General features: G+C 44.0%; 1 protein-coding gene across 1 annotated transcript in view; it reads left to right on the forward strand.

The window, feature by feature from the left end:
• Positions 1-23,476, forward strand: part of CACNA2D4 (calcium voltage-gated channel auxiliary subunit alpha2delta 4) — a 163,325-nt gene that overhangs the window by 22,513 nt on the left and 117,336 nt on the right. Inside the window, exons 6-13 of the mRNA XM_026654338.1 lie at positions 366-528; positions 2,724-2,855; positions 4,694-4,754; positions 5,546-5,696; positions 7,246-7,320; positions 8,388-8,477; positions 20,529-20,642; positions 22,210-22,288. Of these exons, the coding sequence (XP_026510123.1) occupies positions 366-528; positions 2,724-2,855; positions 4,694-4,754; positions 5,546-5,696; positions 7,246-7,320; positions 8,388-8,477; positions 20,529-20,642; positions 22,210-22,288 (865 nt within the window). The remainder of the gene's footprint in view (positions 1-365; positions 529-2,723; positions 2,856-4,693; positions 4,755-5,545; positions 5,697-7,245; positions 7,321-8,387; positions 8,478-20,528; positions 20,643-22,209; positions 22,289-23,476) is intronic.

Below are 23,476 nucleotides of genomic sequence, written 5' to 3' on the forward strand. Positions count from 1 at the left end.
CATACAGATATGCCTGAAAGGTATGGGCATGTACCCAAGTACATGGCTCTCTACTTGCCCAAGCTATGCCTTCCCATATGCACTGCTGTTTTTAGCTGCAGGAAAAGGCTACAGCAGTGGGGGAAATCTCTGGCAGCAAGGAGGCAATGGGGAAAGGCTCCAGCAGTGGGGAAAGGCTCTGCAAGCTCCCTGCTGCTGGAACCTTTCCCCACTGCAGGGAAGGATTCTGGCAGTGGGGAAGGGCTCCAGAGGGAGGGAGGCAGCGGGGAAAAGCAGGGAAAGATTATTTTTTTTCTGGCAGTACCGATAATAAACTCTCTTGATGTCTTTCCCCTTTCCTCTGTCTCATTGCTCCTCATCAACAGTTTGATTACTACAACTCTCTCCTGATTAACGAGAAGGATGAGAATGATAATTATGTGGAGCTTGGAGACGAATTCATTCTGGAGCCAAATGAGCATTTCAATAATCTGCTGGTGAACACAACGTACAGCGATGTGCAACTCCCAACCAATGTCTACAACAAAGGTAATCGGGCTCTTACCTCTGACTTCACAACCCAGTGAGGGGAACCTGGAAACTACAGTGGAATAACAACACAAATAGGAGGGCGGGAAGTGAAAGATAGAGAATAAAGGTTGTACTGTGACTTTAAGGCACTGTCCTTCTGGTGGCAGTGAGGAGCTCTGGGAGGCATCGTGCCTACTGCAGCAGCATCATTGCAATTGTGCTTGGTTACTGTCCTCCCCTCCTTGTGCATCCACACATCTGCCAGTCACAATCTGGCCTTAAATCAGGAGCTGGCCTATCTCTACTGGAATTGGTGGGCAAGCTGCTGAAACATGGGGCTGCATAGTCCTTACAGGCTGAGTCTCTTGACCACAATTGTCCTAAAGTTGCTGCCCTCTTCTATTGACATATCAGGCTGCCTCCAGGCACTGGCTCTGTGCCTGCCAGACTATCAATCCTTCTCCTTGTGTACATTTTGGCAGGAAATGCTCCCTTACTTCTGTCTTAGGTTGGGCTCATCTCCTATGACTGTCTGTATGTGAGCTCAATGAAGCTACAGGCACAAACAGAGGCAGGTGCTGGTGATTATATCCTTAGTGATTACATCATTCCAGGGCCAATGCAGAAAGAGGTTTTTTTCTCCTAAACATTTTAAATGAATTTCATGCTGAGCTGACAGCCCTAGGGACTATAACCTGGGGCACAAAAGATCCATGTGTTCCATAAACACCCGTTCCCTGGGAGGTCTCCAATCCAACTACTGACCATATTCAGCCCTGCTTAGCCTCTAAAACCACAGGACTTCAGCTACTTAAACCAGGTCATCTATCATCATGCAAGCAGCTAAGCCTCTAACCCAGTGATACTCAGACTGAGACTTGGGAGCTGCAAGTGGCTCCTGCGGCTCTTTGCAGCACATGATATTAAAACAGTGTGTGATTTAATTATTAACCAATCTAAGTTATTAACCAGTCATGAAGCTTTTACTCTGTTACTAACCAATTGTAGTTGGTAAAATAATAATACTTGTTCAGTCATTTTGCTATGAGAATAATATATATTAAATGAAACAATGAATTCACACCACTGTGGCTCTTTTGCGTAATGTTGGTCGCTAATTTGGCGCCTGAACCACTGAGGTCTGAGTGTCACTGCTCTAGCCCTTCACTTACAAACACTCGTGAGTCCCCTGATTTATTTGGCCTACAGTGATTCCCTTTTAAAGCTTCGCTATCATTATTTGTTATACTGTTAGATTTAGAAATTATATACGCCACCGCAAAGTTCAAAAGCTTGAGAGGGTTTTATTGCAGAAAGAGGGTTTTGATCAAAGCCTCTCTTGTCCTGTTGCTGCTGCTCCATTTTACCCTCTCTGGTGCTGGAGTAGATACCACTACAAGCTGTCTCATGTCAGCCTCAGATGTCTTATGTAAATCTTCAGATTTACACAGGTGTAAGTGAGATCGGGGGTCCGAGATCAGAGATCAGGCCTTGGGGGAGAAGCAGAGACAGAGGAAAGGAATGAAGAAAACCAGAGGAGGGATATCAAAAAAGAGAGTAATAGGAGAAAGATGGAGGGTTTTAAATCTAAGGTCTTGTCTACACTGGGTAATTGCATCATGTTAGAACATAACTGGAGGAGTCCTGATAACCAGCGCACAATGTTAAACACTCACTGTAACCAGGGACTGTCATGTTTAACATTGTTTCAGCTGGTTGGGCTACCACAGCCGGCTGGTATGATGATATAACACAACAATCCCTGTTTATACTGAGCACTACATTGTATTTAACCTTGAGTTAATTACCATAACCCCTTGGGATCCTGTTCTAACTTGATGTAAATCACCCAAGGTAGATAAACCCCAGAAGAGGTAGGGAGATGATGTGTGACCAAGCAGAGTTAACTTGTGATTGCTAGTGGTGACTTACATTCCAGGATTTGCTTGAACGGTAAAGACAATTCCTCTTGCAATGTTTGTTTTAAAGCCAGTTTCAATACGATATTTGTCATCATGAAGGGAGTGACAGTAGTGAGGAATACATGTTGTAATTGTGTTCAGACCATGAAGAATCATTGTATGTACAGGCTCCACGCTGTCTGGGTCTTTCTCTTTGTTCCCACCACTCTCCTCTATACTGTGCTTTTTTTCCCCCTGTTGCACCCTTCCTTCCCCTCTCCCTATGTTTCCTGGCTCCGCCTTTCCCCACAGACCCTGGCATATTGAATGGAGTTTACATGTCAGAAGCCTTGAATCCTATTTTTGTGGACAATTTCCAAAGAGACCCAACACTGACCTGGCAGTACTTTGGCAGCTCCACAGGATTCTTCAGACTTTACCCAGGTAAAGAAGCTCAGACATTCCTAGCCCTTTCTCTAAAACATGAAACACACCAGGGAAGGGAACACATTGATACAGAACCTATTCTGGGAAGCCTAGGGATTGGTGGATCACTGCCTTCCATTGTAGAATAGTAAGTATGGATTACATATGGGTCTGGGGTTAGATTTCCCAAAAGGGAGACCTCTTGGAAATAACCAACAACCACAGGTTGCCTGAGCTGATTGAACTGGGATGGTGTGCACCAAAGGCACATTCCTGTAAAAGAGTAACACTGGTGGCAATAGAAGACTCTCATTCTCTAGCCCAGGGGTCGGCAACCTGTCAGAAGTGGTGTGCCAAGTCTTCATTTATTCACTCAGATTTAAGGTTCTGCGTGACAGTAATACATTTTAACCTTTTTAGAAGGTGTCTTTCTATATGTCTATAATATATAACTAAACTATTGTTGTATGTAAAGTAAATAAGGTTTTAAAAATGTTTAAGAAGCTTCATTTAAAATTAAATTAAAATGCAGAGCTCCCTGGACCAGTGGCCAGGACCTGGGCAGTGTGAGTGCCACTGAAAATCAGCTCGCATGCCGCCTTTGGCACAAGTGCCATAGGTTGCCTACCCCTGCTCTAGCCACTAGCTACCATACAGGGGGGACAACACAACCAGTGTGTTGCACTTGTGACACCAAAGGTATTCTGCTTGCCTATATGAGCTTCAGGCTGACTGACTGCTGTAGTGCCATCTGCCCTGAGAAAGCTGTGACAAAGCCTTTAGTGCTCAATCTGGGCCACACACCTATCTCTCCTTCTACTTTTTAAGGTTCTCAACCATTCTGTAAGAAAAAAGATACAATATTGCCAACCTCAAGAGATCAAATATCAGTCAGACCCCCCCAAAAATCATGAGATTGGCCCCCCAAAAATCTGTTTTTTCCCCAAAAAGTTTATATTTTGGTTTTGGTCTGTGTTTTGATTGTTTTGAATTCCCCCTGCCCATCACCAGTGTGTGTGTGTGTGTGTGTGACAATCAGTGTTGCCCACTCTCCCATATGTATTGGGTAAGGGGCTGGAGCTCACACCCCTACATCTGCCCAGCAATTAATTCTGCCCTGGTCCCGCCCTGCTCTGCTCCTTGTGGGATTCTTCACCCTCTCTCCCAGGCCTGCGGGGTGGAGACTGCAGCAGTGTCCTCTCTCCCGCTTCCAGGCTGAGGGGAGGGAGTTTAGCTCCCCATCCCCTCTTATGAGAATGGTTGGGCTGCTGATGAGAGGGGGAGGAGGGAAGAGCTCTTCCTTTAGCAACTCTAGTTGGTTGCTCAGCCCCAGGAGGCAGGCACATAGGGCAGGCAGCCAATCAGAGGCCTCAAATTCACTAGAGACTGGAGCTTCTCACGTCATCTTCAAACTGGCTTCAACCTCAGCCAAAATCACCTCACTCGTCAAAAAAATCACAAGACTCAGCAGCACTGCAGATATTGGAGAAAGCTGCATACAAATGGTATAAAGATGAAAGTAAATGCATTCCCTCCCCAATTTTTCAACGTTCCTGAGAGCACCAGGCACAGCCCAGTGACATTTTGCATAAAAATTAATCAACACATTCAAGGGACTGTGTGAAGGCCAGAAATTAAAGCTAGGAAAGCTTTGTGTGTATTTATCCAACCTGCCTGCTGCTATAACTGCTGGAGCTCTGCTGTTGGTTGTGGGAGTCACATGACCGTGTGAACTAAAATAGTGAGGTCACAGAGCTAAGGATAATTGAAGGTCTGGTGCCTGCAGGGGTGGGGAGCCGAGGCCTGTTTTCCTGAGTGATTAAGCCACTGAGTCCTCCTTTTGCTGCTCTGTTCAGGGATAAAGTGGATGCCAGATGAGAATGGAGTCATCTCCTTCGACTGCAGGAATCGAGGCTGGTGAGAGATTAGGCCCCACCATCTTTTTCTTTCTCTCTCGCCCCCTTTTTCTCCTCTTCTTTTGGAACTTTGATTGACCCTTGTCCTGATTTTTGTCCGCCCCCCCCCCCTTCCTAGTGTGGGTTACAGAGACCTGAATGGTGAGTGCACAGATGTCACAGTCCACTGTCTGCAGTGGGGAGTCTAATCAGAGCCTCTGTTGCACACTGCTCCTGGGAGAGAGAGATAAGCTAGTGATAAACTAGTGTTTAAGCAATCACATTGTAGCATACTGGATTAGAGAGTGTTGTCCATCCCCTTCCAACACCCCTCCCTCCATCTTGGGGTCTAACGTCTCATACGGAATCACTGTCAGTGACTCCCTTCTTTATCCCCTCCACTTTATGAGACTGCAGAACAATGGGATGGGACTGTTCAGAGTCCATCAATTCCACTCTTTGAATCAGTCATCTCAGTAGCAGGGATCACTGTTAAATAACATCAAGTTCCCTCTGTCAGCTATGTCTGAGCATATCACCTCTGCAGCACTCCCAGCCTTTGCCAGTCCTGTAAACAAGAACCCAGGTCCAGCAGAGCACTACTGTTAAACAGCAGGACAGCCTCGTCATATTTATATGAGTGGTACATCCGGCATGGGATAAAGGGTACATTCCCAAGTCTGCCACTGCCAGGCATGCATGTTATCGTGGGTCTAGAATCAAGGACCTGATATGGCCAATGGTATGCCCAGAATTCTGCCTTCCCCGGTGCTTATGTTGTACCAGCTTCTCTTCTCTCCCAATCCTATAAAGGTACATCCAGGCAGCCACCTCGCCCAAGGACATTATAATCGTGGTGGACATCAGTGGGAGCATGAAGGGTCTGCTGATGACCATTGCCAAACACACCATCATCACCATTTTGGACACTTTGGGGGAAAATGATTTCGTCAATATTATTGCAGTAAGTGTATCCCAGTCTAAATATAAAACAACTCACCCTGTCAATCATGCCTGCCTTTCAGCTCCACTAGCCAACCATGCAGGGATAGCAGTAATATCACTACAGCACTTAGCTCTAGAGTTCAATGGGAATGGGAAACAAAAACAAATCAGCTATGACAAGTCAGCTGCAAGTACTTTGGTGAGTGACCAGCAGGGTAAATGCTAATTCCTTATTCACCCTGTGATTGACATTAAAAGCTTGTTTGTTCCTTTTCCTAATTTTATTCCTTTTCTTATTGAGACAAAACTTTAGTAATGATACAAGAACTCAGTCTGCAACTATATCATCTTGGTCAGTGACCCTTTCCTATTTCACAGACTAAACCCAGAGGGACGGAGTCAGTACTGGGATGGGGACAATTGGTGCTTCAGGAAGTGATGGTGCTATTTTGATTTATGGCTGTCATCCCTCTGAGTCAGTAACACTCCAGCCTGGTGCTAGGAGGCATTGTGCTGCTGAAGCTGCTATCTTTCGTGTGAGATGTATAAGCAAAATCCTGACTACTTGTGGTCAAGAAAGAGAGCACTTTTCTGAAGAGTAGTGATATTAACTTGTTTATGTCCTGGCTGGGATTACCATGATACATCAGTCTCTGCACTGATGTCCCATAGAACAGAGTCCAGGAAAAGGTCAAGCTCCTGATTTTCAAAGTTTTCCATGGAATTTCTCCCTCTATGTGACCATGACTTCCCGTGACACCATTGGAACAATAAGACAGTTGACCAGTACAGGGGTGGCTCGTGACCACAGAAGACAGAACTTGCACAGGATCAAGACTATGGAACTCAATGCCAAAGAAAAAGAGAGTGATTGCAAACGTCTTCCCTTTCAGAGCTAAATACAAACCCCAGCTCTTTGCCCAGGATTTCCCATAATTATACCCTCATTTTTATAGATTTATGGGAACACAACACCAAAATCCCTAAGCTTGTCCCCTGCTGGTAGGGAAGGAAGTGAGAGCTCATTGTTATCTGTTTAGGTTGCTAAACTATTCCATTGATGGGAGCCATATAAGTACCTGGATGGATAGATGGAGAAGTGAGCAGTGTTGATTCAGGAACAGAGGGAAATCATACTAAGCTGGGAGGGTTTTATATGTTAGTTTTTTAAAGAGATGTATGTAATATATGTCCCCTTGTGTATTGTAATCTGAGAATTTAAGTGCTGCCATAAATTAGTCTTTTGCACAGATATTAGAGTGTGGAGAAGACTGCTGGAACTCTGTTAATAAAATAGCATTAACCCTGCACCTATGGGTGTGCCTGGATTTAATCTGCCAACATGCTACAATTTATTTAATGTATTGTTTTAAAAGGCAGGATTTTTAAAAGTGTAATGTGTCTAGAGCACAAAATTGGCACAATAAAATTCTAAATAAAGAACTAAATAAAACAGTGTAACTGTAAAATAGATGCTGTTTTTATCCCTATAAATGTCCTCTTACGAATCTTACTTTCAAGAGATTCCTTTTATCGCTAACCCTATTCTTTTACTTCTCTCTTTTCAGTACAATGATTATGTTCATTATGTTGAACCCTGTTTCAAGGGCATCCTGGTCCAAGCAGACAGAGATAACAGAGAGGTGAGTGCCAGACTCAGAGGTGTTGTTGGGACAGCTCTCTTATTGTAGTTGAGTTAGTGGGACTGTGATGCTTTGGTGGGAAACTCCAAGGACAGGAAGCAACTGATGTCCCAAAAACATGTGGATTTTTATTTCTGAGACCTAGAGCCAGATTCACGGTGACACACTGTCTGCTCTGCATCTCGCTGGATATGCAAAGCAGCTGTAAACTCAGTGCAGCTGGCTGGTTAAACCAAGTTTACAACTGATTTGTGTCTCTGGAGCAGCACAAACTAGCCAGAGCATACCAGTCAATCTTTCCTGTCCTATCACAAGGAACAAAAGCACATAACTCTCAAGAGCACTCCGTGTGCCATTTCTAAAAGCTCAGACCTTCCATCCACATCCTTGGCCCTCAGAAAAGTGGGAATTCAGCCCTTTCCCAGTAAATGTCTGGTCACCAATGAACGCTGCAGTCTAGGTTCCCCCTTTCGTAGGGCACTTTTTCAGTGTGCTTTGCTGATAGCTGCTTTTCTAATCTGGGAGTGATGAGCAGCTGTAGCCCTAAGGTGGTCATTGTGCATCTGACTGCTGTAAGATGCACCTCCCTCCTGGCTGGGATGTATTTTTAGTTCTGATTATATCTCCCTTGTTTCTCTCGCTCTCAATCTTGTGGAGGTGGCTCATACTCACATTGTCCCCATAGTCCACGGTTAACATTATCAGAATGTTTCTCTCCACATTTCTTACCAAACTCCCCTGTGTTTCACCCTCAGCAAAGGACAAATCTCCAAAGAGAGGCGCTGCTATTTCTGGCAGTTATTTATGAACGTGCTGTGCAGCAGCTTATAGTACAGCACATATGTGAACGTGGGTGCCCCATGATAGAACTGTTATTGGAGTAGCCTATTGACTTTCACATCTGTAGACGCTATAGTGGAAGCTTGCCCAGCCATCTAGAGTAGTCATGTGCCCTGAAATACAGGGTTTCTTTGGCCCTGTGTCACCCTTCTCTCCCCTGTCCTGAGAATTCTGCCTTCCTTCTGTCCGCATCTCATATCTGCCATGTGTTTCTCACTTCATGCTAGCACTTTAAGCAGTTGGTGGATGAGCTGCAGGCAAAAGGAGTGGGGACCGTCAATAAAGCCGTGCTGGAATCCTTCAAAATCCTGAGGGAGGTAAGAGCATTTTGTGTCAAGGGTGTTAAAGAGCATGCTCACTCCTCCCTGCTTCCCCCCTCCCCCTTCTTCCGCGTGTCTCATGGCACTCTACCGCTGGCATCATGTCAGGGGGAATTCTCCTAGTGCAGTGAAATGAACGTTTTCTGACAGGGCCAAAAGTTGCTGATGAGCATCTTGGCTGTGATTGTGACATGGATGGTGATGGTGATGATGATGAACTTGGGCACTCTGACTTTAGGGAGCTGTTTGTTTATTAATTTATTTAAAATGCTCAAACCCGTTATTGCTCCCGATGAGGCTTGTAATAAAGGGGGCATTGCCATGCCAAAGGAAAGTGGGTAGCTGACGTGGCATAGAGCCAGTTGCTATAAATAGTCACCTTTCCCCCGGGAAAAGTGACCCCATAGATCAGTGCCTTGAATCATCCATAATTATGTCCCTCAGTGCTAATGTTCAATTCATTCAGTTTACTCAGAGCTTATTACTTCATATTTCAGTGCTGTGCCAATTCATCAGTGCCTGAAAATGAATGATTGATTGACTGCTAGCTAAGTGACAGGAGGAGGCAGAGGGGGGCAGACTGATACAGACTAACACGGCTACCACTCTAAAAGGGGGACAGAGACAGCCTTTTAACAAAAAGGCTTAAAATAACATAATTAAACCGACTGTATTCACTGGGCCAAATTCAGTTACTTGGGTAAAAATCTCTCTGTGACTTAAATGGGAGCAGAGTTAGGCCAACACTAAGTGTTGTTGAAAATCTCATCCTTATTCTCTCCTCCTATCACATCTCATATTGTCTGGGAAACTAATAGGACTGAGTTCAGATCTCATGTACACCAGTGTTAATTAGGAGTAACTCTCCTGAAGTCAGTGGAGTTACACCCGTGAGAGCATGCTCCCAATCAGGCCTGTCATGCTGTTGAATCCATGACAGTATCAAACAGCATATAGAAGCTCACAGTGCTGATTGTGATACTGAGGGATACGCTGAAGAAGCTAGTAGTGATTGTGATTTCAATAGCTGTGAGCTAGTAGTGTTGCTAGCAAATATAATGATACTGGTGATATGATGATGCTGGTTGTAGTGACATAAAATGTCACTGCAGAGATGATAATATAAATGACAAGATGATAGCAATCATTCTGATAATGAAGGGTATTAGTGAGCAATGGTAAATGTCATTATGATTAAGGTATTAGATTGTTTTTACTTCTCGGTTTATTTTTGTGTTTAATTTCCCAAGGATCAACACAGTGATTCATATAGAAAATACCATATGTAAAATAAAACAGTGACAGTCATCCAAGGTGTTCCAATCACCTACTATGCCCAAGACAGTCATGCAAGATTTATTATGTTATGTGAGCAATTGGGACCTCAATAGTCGTCACACAAAAGCATGACTCAGCTTTGTTCCTTAAGGATTGCTGAAGGATATAAAAAAAAATAAGAGTACCAAGTCCCAGTGTAACCCTCTCTCCTAAGTGCACCGGCAGCCCTAGAGTACTACTAAGGACACTGACACCCTTCATGCTAACAAGATGGTGTTATTGATAGTAAATATGGTGGTGAGGTTAGCTGTACCATGTGCTAGAGATGTTGACATATTTGGCCTGATTTTCCACTCTGCACCATTGGCTATAGGGGAGCTGTTCCTGATTTGCTCTATAGTGAAAGTGTGATCAGAATTCTGCCCAGGGATGGTATTGTGGGTAATGGCAGGAGCTGAGATGATAGGGTGGTGGTATTAGCACTAATTGTGATTGGAGCTGATGTGTGAAAATGGTAATCTGGTGTTGTCTTTCTGATGCTGATAATGAGATATCGGCAATTACAAGGTGATGCTTTATGGGAAGAGGATGATCTAAAGGATGAGGGAAGCAGTCGTGATTTAATGCTAAAATCATTCATTTGGAATACATCTCTAATGGTCACTTATCTAGTACATCCCTGTGTATGGTGACAAAATTACTCCTCACTAAAACCAGTCAGATCCTCTGCTGGAGTAAATTAGTGTATTGAAATTACTGATTCACAACAGCAGAGTATCTGGCTCCAAGTGTCTAGTGTAGCCCTGATTATCTATAATGATAATGATTACAAATTGCCAAGGGAGGTTTTGCTCCTTAGCACAATTGTTTTTAGAATTATAGGCCCAGGTTTTCCGGCCCACTAGAGATCCACTCAATGATGGACGAGGAGTCCGGGGTTGGAGAAAAGGTGGTATTTCGCCTTCTTTATATTCCCACAATTCTGGGGCAACTAAGGGCTACTTTGGAAGAGCGTAGAACAGCTTCAGGAGAACAGTTAGCAGCTCTACACCTTTCTGGGATGTCCCCTCTTCAGGGGGAATCCTCAAGAAGTCAGTTACACCAGCTTGACAGCCTTGTACTGCCTGAGTGACACAAAGGGGCTGAAGAAAGACCCAGAATCTGGTCCATAGAGCTTTCGGTGGTATTTAAATTGTAATTCCAACTGTGTCCTAAGCTTCTGGGCCAAGATTTTCAAAACTGGCTGGTGATTTATGGTAGCCTCAATTTTTCGTGACACCCCAGCCTCTGAAAATCAGACCCCTTTAAAGTGTCTCACATTGAGCACCCAGAAATTGAGGCTAGTCACTTTTGACAGCCTTGGCCATTACTTCTTGCTGACTGAGAATAACTGATCCCTTGAAAAAGAATGGTCTAGTGCAGTGTTTTTCAAACTGGGGTCTGCGGACCCCTGGGGATCCGCGAGGGTACTCCTGGGGGTCTGCGGGCCCCACTGATCAACTCCTCCCCCTGCCTCCTAGCGCCTCCTGCATGCCAGGGTGCAGGAGGCGCTGGGAAGGAGGGGGAGGAGCAGGGATGTGGTGCACTTGGGGGAAGGGGCAGAAAGAGGCAGGGTGGAGTGGGGGTGGGGGTGGAGCCTTGGGGGAAGGGGTGGAGTGGGAGAGCTTGGGGGGCCGCAAAAATTTTTAAATCAAAATGGGGGTCCTCGTTGCTAAAGTTTGAGAACTGCAGGTCTAGCGAGTAGAAAAGGGTAGCTGGGTGTCAGGTCTCCTTGGTTCTATTCCTAGCACTTTCACTGACTCTGTGTAACCTTGGACATATCATTTGAACACTCCCTGCTTTGATTTACCCATATATAAATTGGGTACAATAATATTAATTTGCCTCACAGGGGTGATGTGAGGCTTACTTAATTAACATTTATCAAGTGTTTTGAAATCCTGGCACGTAAGGTGCTATGTAAGTGCCAGATAGTATTGCTTACCTGTGAGTAAACATTTATCTTGTCTCACCTCAGCCTTCTGTTCTCTTCAGTGGGGTTGCCTTGCCCCATTCTCTTAATCTTTCCATACAGGACTTATTTTTCCAAACTTTTTATCCTGTCTGTTGCTCTCTTCTGAACTGCCTCCGGTTTGTCTGTCTTTTATGAAACATGGGGCTCTAAACTGGAAGAAGTGTTCTAGTTAAGGCCTACCAAGTGCCAACCAGAGCAGAATAATTACCTTGCATGTTTGAAACATAATACTCCTTTTAACACATCCCAAGAGAGCAGTTACCTTTCTTTCAACAGTCTCACATTGTTAATTCATATTGAGTTGATCTGTCCCTGGGGTATACCTTCCTAGCTGGGATTCAGGCTTTGAGTTAACAGACTACAGATTCATTTTCTCTTGTTCTGTATTTGTGCCCATCACTGTTCCTTCCTATGTAAACCAATTTATATTTCTTTTCATATGAATCTCATGGGGTCACACATGTAGGGTATGTCTACATAGCAAAAATAAATCCCCTGGTAGCAAGTCCCAGAGCCTGGGTCTAGAGACTCAGGCTTGCAGGGCTTGTGCTATGGTGCTAAAAATAGCTGTCAGAGTGGTAGCCGTGTTAGTCTGTATCAGCAAAAACAACGAGGAGTCCTTGTGGCACCTTAGAAACTAACAAATTTATTTGGGCATAGGCTTTTGGGGGCTAAAACCCACTTCATCAGATGCATGGAGTGGAAAATACAGTAGGCAGGTATAAATACACAGCACATGAAAAGATGGGAGTTGCCTTACCAAGTGTGTGTGTGGGGGGGTCAATGCTAACGAGCCAATTCAATTAAGGTGGAAGAGGACTATTCTCAACAGTTGACAAGAAGGGGTGAATACCAAGGGAGGGAAAATCACTTTTGTAGTGCTAATGAGGCCAATGCAATCAAGGTGGCCCATTTCAAACAGTTGACAAGAAGGTGTGAGTATCAGCAGAGGGAAATTAGTTTTTGTAGTGACCCATCCACTCCCAGTCTTTATTCAGGCCTAATTTGATGGTGTCCAGTTTGCAAATTAATTCCAGTTCTGCAGTTTCTCATTGGAGTCTGTTTTTGAATTTTTGTTGTTGAAGAATTGCCACTTTTAAGTCTGTTATTGAGTGTCCAGGGAGATTGAAGTGTTCTCCTACTGGTTTTTGAATGTTATAATTCTTGATGTCAGATTTGTGTCCATTTATTCTTTTGCGTAGAGACTGTCCGGTTTGGCCAACGTACAAGGCAGAGGGGCATTGCTGGCACATGATGGCATATACCACATTGGTAGATGTGCAAGTGAACGAGTCCCTGATGGTATGGCTGATGTGATTAGGTCCTATGATGGTATCCCTTGAATAGATATGCGGACAGAGTTGGCAACGGGGTTTGTTGCAGGGAATTGAATTGGCCCCCTTAGCACTGACCCCCCACTTGGTAAGGCAACTCCTATCTTTTCATGTGCTGTATATTTATATCTGCTTACTGTATTTTCCACTCTATGCATCTGATGAAGTGGGTTATAGCCCACGAAAGCTTATACCCAAATAAATTTGTTAGTCTCTAAGGTGCCACAAGGACTCCTCATTGTTTTTACTGATACAGACTAACACGGCTACCCCTCTGAAACCTGTCAAAGGAAATAGGGATTAAAAAAGGTTGCTTTCCTGATCTTGGAAAAGACATAAGCTGCCCATGGAAAGCCCAGTATAAACCTGAGTCAGTCTCTGCTCCTATTAGATCACACTCAGAACCTCCTCTCAACTTGACACCAACCCATTAAATGGGTACATGAACTCTGTCAGATTCTGAAGTAATATGAATGGTGGGGTAAGTTATATACATGTTGGGTGTAAGTTGGTCAAAAAATGTGTGTGAGTGGCACCAAACTTGCATTTGATAATGTGTTAAAATGTGTGTAATTTACACAGATATGGTGTTTTTCAGGGAGAAAACACAGCTCCTGGTGTAGCTCTGAGGTCAAGGGGATTTGTGTCTCCTTATGCCAGAGCTGGGTGCGGAAGTGTCGAGCATGGCACAGTGTTAGTTAGTTAGTGGGGGAGGGGCTGCTGTACCTCATTACCTCCTGCTTCATGCCCCTTTCTTTCCCATAGGGCCAGGGCCTCAACAGGTGTAAAATGGAGTGGCTCCACTGAATTCAATGAGGTTGTATTAACCTACACCTGCTAAGGATCTGACCCCTGTAATGCAAATTACCCTCATTGGGCCAGATGCTGATTTCATACTCTTGGAAATCTGTTGCAACATCATGGCTTCAGTTAGGAGACTCCTGCTTTACACAAGCATGAGAGAGCAGAATCAGGCACCTGTGGTCTCAAACCCAGGCCTATAGGGTTGCTAAGCAACAGCCTGACCCACTGTGCCACAGTACTGCAAGGTGAAATGAGGGAACTGTAGCTGATACCCCACCAGCAGAGGCTACCACCGCCAACTCAGTGAGGTCAGTTGACTAGCAGCAGACTGCTGATTGGGCTCTACTGGGTATAAAATTTCTTGTTCCTGTCCCACTACTTGTCTGAGCAGCTAGTTGTTAGGCCTGTATCTGTCCAGACCCCCTGAGACCAAGTCCTGGCCTCCTTGCTGGGTTCCTACTCCTTGTCCCTGGTTCCTGCTGCTTTGCTTTGTTCCCTGTTCCTGCTACCACACCTACTTCTTAAGTTAATGACTCTGGCTTGGCCCTTGGTGTGACTTCTGACTGTGACCCTAACTCCACTCACTGCTCTGAACACTAGGGAGCTTCACGCACAGTGTTTACAAAGATGTTATGCTGGCTTTATACCAGTGTAAACTAAATCAGAATATCTTCCGCTGAATGCCAAATCAATGCATGTTACCCCTTCTTTGCAGTTTACACCACTGTTTATTTCATCACTGAATTTAACCCAGAAACTTTCCTGGGAGTTGCACCTGCATCTACCAGGTTGCAAACTTGCATTTGTCTGTATTTGGCCCTCTGTGTTCAGTTTTTCTAGCCAATTGTGTATCTATCATATTTCTCTATTTCAGCCACATTCTCTAGTTCAGTAGTTCTCAAACTTTTGTACTAGTGACCCCTTTCACACTGCAAGCCTCTGAGTGCGACCCCCCTTATACATTAAACACATTTTTTTATATATTTAACACCACTATAAATGCTGGATGCAAAGCGGGGTTTGGGGTGGAGGCTGACAGCTTACAACCCCCCATGTAATAAACTTGCGACCCTCTGTGGGGTCCCGACCCCCAGTTTGAAAACCCCTGCTCTAGTTAAATATCACATGGGAGGATGTTAAATAAGTTATTGAAGTAGAGGTATGCTGTGTCCATTGCATTTCATTCAAGCAGTAACCTATGATTTTTCTGATTATCTGTGTGCTCACAAATTAACTGTATTATTAATTGTTCTAGTAACTTACCAAATATTGAAGCTCAACTTACTGATCAACTTTCCATCCTCCTTTGAAAACAAGTTTTTGTTCATTCTTTTGAGAACTCATTTGTTCTTTGTTAGGTCTCAAACATCGTTGTAGGTAGACCAGATGCACCTTATGCTAGTTCTTTCACCTCTCTAGCTTTAATTCCATTGGACATTGCTGATTTGAATATGTCCAGTTTATATAGTCTTTAACCTAGCCCTTGTGATTCTACCTTGAAACTCTCCCTTTCTCTCTTACCTACTACTGCATTGTCTGTCCTGTCACTACTGTCCCTTTTAAGAGTGAAGCAAAGCAGTTATTAAGCATTCCAGCCTGATTCTTGCTCTCTCTTATTTGTTCTCCAGCCTTTATAAGTTGTGGACCTATACTTTCCTTACTCGTTTTCGTGCTTCTTACTATATGTATTTATAAAGTTTCTTGCTCCTTTTTACATCCTTTGCTAACAGTGCTTTATTTTGTGCCGTTGATTTTTGCAGGATATGTCTTCTTATACACAGACACAATTGCCTAGTTTTTTCCATTTTCTTTAAGTGGTCTTTTATTTGTCCTGCTTTTACCTTGCTTTTCCTTCTCTGCTCTGTTAGCTTCCAGCTCCCCTGAGTCCTTTAGTTTCGTTCCCCAGGAGACACCTCCTACTAAGGTCTTGGTCCTGAATGCCACAGATGCAAAGTGTTGCACTTACAAATGCAAAGTAAAAAATGTTGAGCAAAACAAGGAGTGCATGGGAATCTGATCCTGAATAAATCAGAGTATGACTGTTACTCGTGGTAAGAAGACTATGGCCAAAGAGGGAAACACATAGCTAAGTGCCTCATTTGCTTACACTTCAGCAAGCTTATATCTCTTCAAATATGCACAATCTGTGCCCTCCCCTGCCCGCACGCATGTGCGCGCACACACACACACTTTTGGGCACCCTTATGGTTACACTCAAGGGTCTTGGGACTTACTTCCACTCAGTGCAGGGGATTGCACCTAGAACTTCACCTGAATGGTGCCTGCTCATAGCCTCTGCTCACTCGCTACAACTAAGTAGTCCCCATAGCACATTGCAAAAAGACCTACAGGAGCAGGCCTTAATTGTTGGTTTTAAAATCTGCCTTTTACCTCCATTATCGTTATGCTGATGATTTCACCTTCCCCTATTAATACTGTGCACTGTATCATTACAAGGTCTCTGGCTCCCACATTACATGCAATTTCCAGGTCTCTAATTCTTTCCTGTTGGTCATGATCAGATCTAAACTAAGCTATATTAAGTTGTCCCCTTAATAATTCAAGGAAATGTTGGATGATCTTGGTTTCACTGTATTAATGTAAGAGACAGCTAAGTAGTTAAAGTCCACCATTGCTTCTCATCTGGACACACTTGAAATCTGTTCAAGGTGTAGCTCACCCATTCCTTCTTCCTAATACAATGGGACCCTATAGCAGACCTCAGTCTTGATTTCCCCTGTGTTCTAACATAACTCAATGACTTTTAACATTTTTATCTCTAACTTCCATCTGCACCTAGGAGCATCATCATTCCTGATGCCTGGCTCCATTCCAGGCGTCCACCTTAAGCTTTGTTCCTGACAGGTATCTCTGATTCCTCCTGCCTTTTAGGAGTCTGACCATCATTCAGGTGGAGATGCTTTTTCCGTGGTGGCCTGTGGGTGTGAAGCTCCAGACCTCTGGACACCCATCTCAATATCCACTTTCTCATTTTCAAGCAACACCTGAAAACCTTGGGCTCTGTGGGCTGTGTGGAGGGAGGCAGGGGAGTTGGCTATGCCCAGGGTATCCCCAACAGCAGAGTTACCAGTGGCCTCTGTTCCTTTTGTGCTGCTTAGGTGATGCAAAAAGGGCAGAGCAGACCTAAGAATCTGACCCTTTATTTTTTTACCAGTGGTGTCTTTTTGACTCCAGTGAAAGTTTGTCTGAGTAACAACTTGTTTAAAAACTAAGCAAAGACTTCCACATGTGGTCCAATAATAATAATAATTTTATATATAAACCATTCTTCTCACTCCCGCTGAGACCTTTGGGGGTCTGCATACTGGATCACAGTAAATAAATGTAACAACTACTTTATAAAAACCAAATAAAAATACCACATGAGTAAAGGGGTTATTATATAGGTGGAGAGGAAAAGAGTTCTACACATGAAATTCTACAGTGGTCAAATAGAGGCTGTCCAATCCTCTCTCATCATGGTAGAATAACCAATACTTTGGTGGTATCGGGGTGCTGATGAGGGAGATGGAAGAGATGGTGGCTTTGGTGATGGTATAAAATGGTGGTGATGTGATAGTAGCAGTGGTTATGATGAAAGTAATAATGATGAGGTTAATGGCAGTAATGGCGCCATCACAGTGGTGTTGGCACTGAGGAAAGCAATGTTGTGGAGGATGTTATTGAGGCAGATGATGTTGGTAGTGGTGACATGAGAGTGACGGTGTCAATGTTGACTACAGCAATGTGGAGCTGACACAAGGAGTGTCCCACTGCTGGTGGTGGTGATAGGTGCAGTGGCATCATTATACTACCCAGGTTGGTCAAGATACTTTTCCATCTAAATACAGAATGGCCAAGGTTAGACATGGAAGGGATTTCAGAGGTTAAGCTCTAAGCACTGCACAAGTACCAGTTTATACTCTGCACTCTCTCCCCATGCCCAATGGTCTATGTTGCTGATATTGCTCTTAATCTTTTTTCTTATGTCTAAGCTGAATTTGCCATTCTTTATTTTAAAGCCATTATTCTGGTGATACACCCTTAGTCAGCCTTAAATTAGTCTCCCACACATGCTCTATTTCATGCAGTTGCTTGCCTCTCATTTATCTTTACTACAGAGCTATCATGTCTTCCTTCCTTTACATTTTGATCTATGTGAGTTTGTGTAACCTTCCTCAGTGGACAGACCTTCCATTGCTCCAATCATAATAGTTTGTAAGAGGAGGAGGTGCTCTTTGAAATCGAGAAGTTGCAGCCAAGAAGCTGTTCATTTTTACTCCTTGATGTAGGGAAAGCCTCTGCAGTTTGCTCTGGTTGCTGATAATCAACAGATTAAATTCAAGGTCTTGCTAGTACTAAATAAAATTATTAAGTTTTCTTGACTCCATTTGCCTTAAAGGCTCATAGCTGGAGAAGTAGTTTGTTCTTTGTTCTCCATCCCAAGATTTCATCTGGGACCCCTTCTAGGAAGCTCCCTTCCTGAGGGTATTTGCCAAAATATTTCTGTAGCTATATTAAGGCTTAGTGTCACCTATACTCTTGCCCCACCTCCCAGCCCCATTAGTACACATTTCCTCTTTAGTCCTTAGGCTTCTTTGTTGTGTTCACCTACACCAGATGGGAGAGGATACCTCTGCCCTTTGGACTGAGATCTCAGAGTGAAGTTAGAATCTCAGACATCATTTCCTGTTCGCTTACTCTCCTATGGGCTGGTCTACACACAGTTTTTGTACCACTCTAGCTGTATTGGTATAGTTAAAGTAATAAAACCTACCAGTGTAGACACCATCATACCAGTATAACTACATCCACCGTCAGGGGATCGGTTTCTAAACAGATGTAGTTCCATTGGTACAAAATGGTGTGTGGACCAGCCTTTAGAGATTATGGGTTTTTGCTCTCTGTGGTGCAGCCTGAGAGAAATTAACCAAACCAGCCTAAGATGTTGTATTGAAAATAGAGAGAAAATTGTAGTAAATCAAAAAGAACCAGTGTGAAGAACATATATCTAAATTTAAACTTCTCATAAAATACACCAGATGAGGTGCTCTCATCTCAGTCACAGAACAATTGAAGGAAATACTTTACATTCCTAGACAGCAATGTCCACTCCCCAAACTTCTTTTGTCAGAGGCCACCCGCCAGCAATTCATCCCTGTTCCTTGTCTTCCTGCGTTTCTCCTTTTCGGATTTGTTTTCATTAGGAAAAAACTTGAGGTTAGGTGGGGGTTAGCGACACATTTGCTAACCCTGACCTAACCTCGACCTCTTTCCTAATCTAGAGAAGCCCTGAGTCTCTCAGGACCTGTTTTTCAAGTTGTGGGTGTGGGTTGAGTGCTTTGATGGTTAAAAGGGTTTTTCAGAATTCCTTATTACATCCAGGGCCGGCTCTGGCTTTTTTGCCGCCCCAGGCAAAAAAGCCTTCTGCCGGCCCCGGCCCCCGGCGGGGAGCGCAGCAGGGGAGGGCGGCGAGCCCGGCCGGGGCCCCACTCTACCCGACCGGCCGGAGCGCTGCGGGAGGGTGGCCCCGCTCTTCCCTGCCGGCCGGAGCGCCGGGGGGAGGGCGGAGAGCCCAGCCACGGCCCCGCTCTCCCCAGGTGAGCGCCGCCCCCCTCCAGGTGCCGCCCCAAGCACATGCTTGGAGGGCTGGTGCCTGGAGCCAGCCCTGATTACATCCATGTCTCTTACAAAAGGTGCTTATCTTGTGGTTTTAGCTTATTATCACACTAGATTGCCCCCTCACCAACAAAGTGGTGTATCCTAGGTCCATTCAGGATTGTATGCACCACCTACTTGTCTGTTCCACCCACAACTAGGCAGAGACACACAACAATAGTTTGTGTTCCCCATCCTCAGGTTGATGGTCTAGGGAGGGGAAGCAGGTCTTTTAAGGATGTTAGTTAAAACCAGCTTTCAAAAGTTTATCTTCCTGGCTAAGCAGGCAGTTTCCCAGCCTGCTCTTTGGGGATACTCACGCCTCACCTCTTTGTCTGCATTTAGAAATACAGCTTGTAGACTTTCTTAGCATAATTATACTCCATATTAAATATCACTTATTGACACATACCAGGTCCTCTGCCATGCTCAGTATACAGCCTTTCTATTTCCACCTGTGACCATTTTGCCCTCCTTTTTTCCCTTGGCAGAGTGACTGGCTGTGCCTGAGACATTGGGCTGGATTGTCCACTAGCTTGTGCCTTTTGTACTCATTCAGAGCTGTACAAAGTGAGTGCCAATGGCTACCAACTCAGGATGGGGGTGTTTTACCCCCACTCCATGCCTGCGTATTACAAGTGTAGATGGCAATGCACAGTACAGGGCAGTAGGCAATAAGGCTCGTTGTGCCCAGCACTCTTTTTTTTTTCATGTTATTTTAACTTTTGTAAAGCACCTAGATACGGCATATGATGATAGGCGCCGTGTAAATAAAAAATATACAGAGCACCAAAGCTTAGTCTTCACTTAGGGAAAATGCTCTATGAAGTCATTGGGAGTTTTGCCTGGGTAAGAATTCAATAAGGAGCTCAGGATCTGGCCTGTTATAAATAAATGTAGAGCAATAAGAATTATGGCAATGCTGAGGCTACTAATGCTGCTGTTCCTCTCCATTTGTAGTTCAGAGAGGCTGGGCAAGGAGGCCTGTGTAACCAAGCCATCATGCTGATCACAGATGGAGCCGTGGAGGATTATGAATCTGTGTTTGAAAAGTACAACTGGCCTGATCGTAAGGTTTGTCTCAAAAGGGATGAATAAAGGCGGCGGGGGAGGGGAAGGAAAGTGACCATCCTGGCATGGAGTGAATAGAAAGTACCACATACCCAAGTATGTATACTCACATACCCATGCCTCCACATGCTCCCTACTGTAAATACAACACAAAGCAGCTAGACAATAGGTTGGTGAGGGGATTATAAAGGTGCTATGATTTTAAAGGGACACTGTCAGATCAAGTTTGGCCCAAAATGTGTGTGTGTGTTGGGCGGGGACGGGGTGAGGGGGGGGGAAGAGGTTTAAAAAACGGCTATTTCAAAAGCTGAGGACAATAGAAACATTCTTCTGGTTTACAAAAACAAAAAAAGCCACAGACCACCACCAACAAATAAAAACTCCACTAGCCTCCAGAATGAAACATGTTTTATTAAATAAATAAATAACTGAACATCTCTATGCAGTATTTACAATAGAACTGTACAATAGGTTGGGTTTTTCCTGTCCTGCAGAATTTTTTGAGATTTCAAGATATTGTCCTGTTATACACTGGGATGAATCCAAGACTTTTCCAAGAAAAAAGAAAAGACAGACAGACACCGACCTACCCCAGAATAGCCAATAGTCTGCTGGTTAGGGCACTCTCCTGGGTGTAGGAGACCCAGGTTCGTAGTCCTTGCTCTGCCTGGTTCAGGCAGAGGCTTGTACCTGGATATCCTAGAGAACCTGAGTAACCTTTCTTGAGGAAAGTTCATTGGAAATGGAACATTCCCATGAAAAGTTTCAATTTCAGCTAATAGGCATTTTCTGACAAAAAACTGTCTTGTCAAAAAATTCCCAACCAGCTCTATTTGCAACTCAGCCTTTACAACCTTGAATCAGGACCTGGAACTGAAAAAGAATAAGAACTGATTCTAAACCAAAGTAACTCATTTGTATTCCTTGTCCAAGCTGAGGGAAATGCACAAGGGAAACAAACAGCAGAAAGAGCAAAAAGCAGATTTGATTTTTAATATTGTTTCATTTTAAATAAGCTAAATTGTTATTGATCACATGAATGAGAACACTCTGAAAACAGATGAATTTTAACCTGATAGTGTCCCGTTAATTGCTTTATGTGGTTAAATATTTCCATGGGTTAAGAATTTTTATGAGTGGTGAAGCTACCCGCATATGGATCTGGCTGCTACTGTGAAATCAAACACAATGCTTGCTTCTGGCTTGTTAATCAAACCTCTCCACCGCTGTTCCCAAAACAAATCCAGTGTGTACCACCAGCTCAGTGTTTAAGAGTTCTCATCTTCAATTGATCACGCTCCGTGCCTCCATGTATTGCTACTTGGCTGGCTGGGTTAATTGTGATTGATAACAAGGTCCTCATGGAACAAGAGAATCATATCAGTGTAAAGGCAAGGGCCCTATTTCTCCATTGTCCTTCAGCATAGTCATTTACACTTCTGCAACATGGGTGTTAAGCCACTACCATTCTGATTTGGTGGCATGTTACACCTCTTTGGACTGACTTGGCACTGTTGCAAATGGGAGATGATTTCTGCATAATTCTTATATCTGTATTCTTGTTGCACAGGTCCGGGTTTTCACTTATCTCATTGGAAGGGAAGTCACGTTTGCACAAAATGTGAAATGGATAGCTTGCAACAACAAAGGTGCCGTCTGTGAACAACTAGCCCACTATACACATCACATTCAGCCTGCAATCATGCATTCTGGGACTGAGATCTCTTTAGAGCTCATACACTAAAGTTTGCACCCAGTTAGCACTTGGATGGGAGACTTCTGAGGAAAACTCAGGTGCTGCAAGGAGTGCTATTGGTGGTTCACTGAGGCTACTCTTTGCTCAGTTCTAAATCGACTCCCTATCATGGTGTTACGCGTATCTGTATCTGTGTCGCTGGACATGCTATCTTATGGCTGAGTGATAAAACTGCCGTCCTTTCTTTTAAAGATTTCATGGCCCTTTTCACAAGAGCAGAAGGTGAACCCCAGAATCCTGGCCAAATGGCATTATGTATGTCTACCTAAAATTCTGCCATTGGTTCCTTTTGATCCCAGTATTCCTCACTTTCCCCACCTTAAAACTATGAGGTGCTATTGCTGGCACAAAATGCTGCCACTTTGCACCCCAAAGTAGGGCTGAATGATTCTTTCACATTTAAGCCAGTAAATGGCTTCCCTATGCTGGTGCACAATGGGGTGGGGATCCATGAGCAGGGTTTAGGGGAATAAACAATTTCATCTGTCTTTGTCTGCAAATTGTCTACAAACAAATTGTGAAATGCTTATATGTGTGTGGTGTTTAAAATGATTGTCAGTAAATAATTCTTATAATATATGGAGATATACCTATCTCATAGAACTGGAAGGGACCTTGAAAGATCATCAAGTCCAGTCCCTGCCTTCACTAGCAGGACCAATTTTTTTGCCCCAGATCCCTAAATGGCCCCCTCAAGGACTGAACTCACAACCATGGGTTTAGTGGGCCAATGCTCAAACCACTGAGCTATCCCTCCCCCCAATTCGTGCATTGTGGATCATCTGAATTCAAGTTTTTATTGGTTGGTTTCACAAGTCACATGATATTTTTTCTGTTCCCTGGTTTGATGATTTATGTAACTAACCGACAAAAGTTTGGACTTCAATTCAAATATTCAAGTGTAAAATTTGCAGTGTGTCATTCACCCTGCTGTTGGTTAGTTATGTTGGTTAGTCCTGTAATTTAAAAGTGCTTTTGGTGAATATTTGAGCATTTGAGTTAAAAGTTCACTTTTTGTGAGTATTCTCACTTGTCCTACTCAGGGCCGGCTCTAGCTTTTTTGCCGCCCCAGGCAAAAAAA

Source organism: Terrapene carolina, unplaced genomic scaffold (genome assembly GCF_002925995.2).
Source record: "Terrapene carolina triunguis isolate 2854851 unplaced genomic scaffold, T_m_triunguis-2.0 Scaffold190, whole genome shotgun sequence".
Lineage (NCBI taxonomy): Eukaryota > Metazoa > Chordata > Testudines > Emydidae > Terrapene > Terrapene triunguis.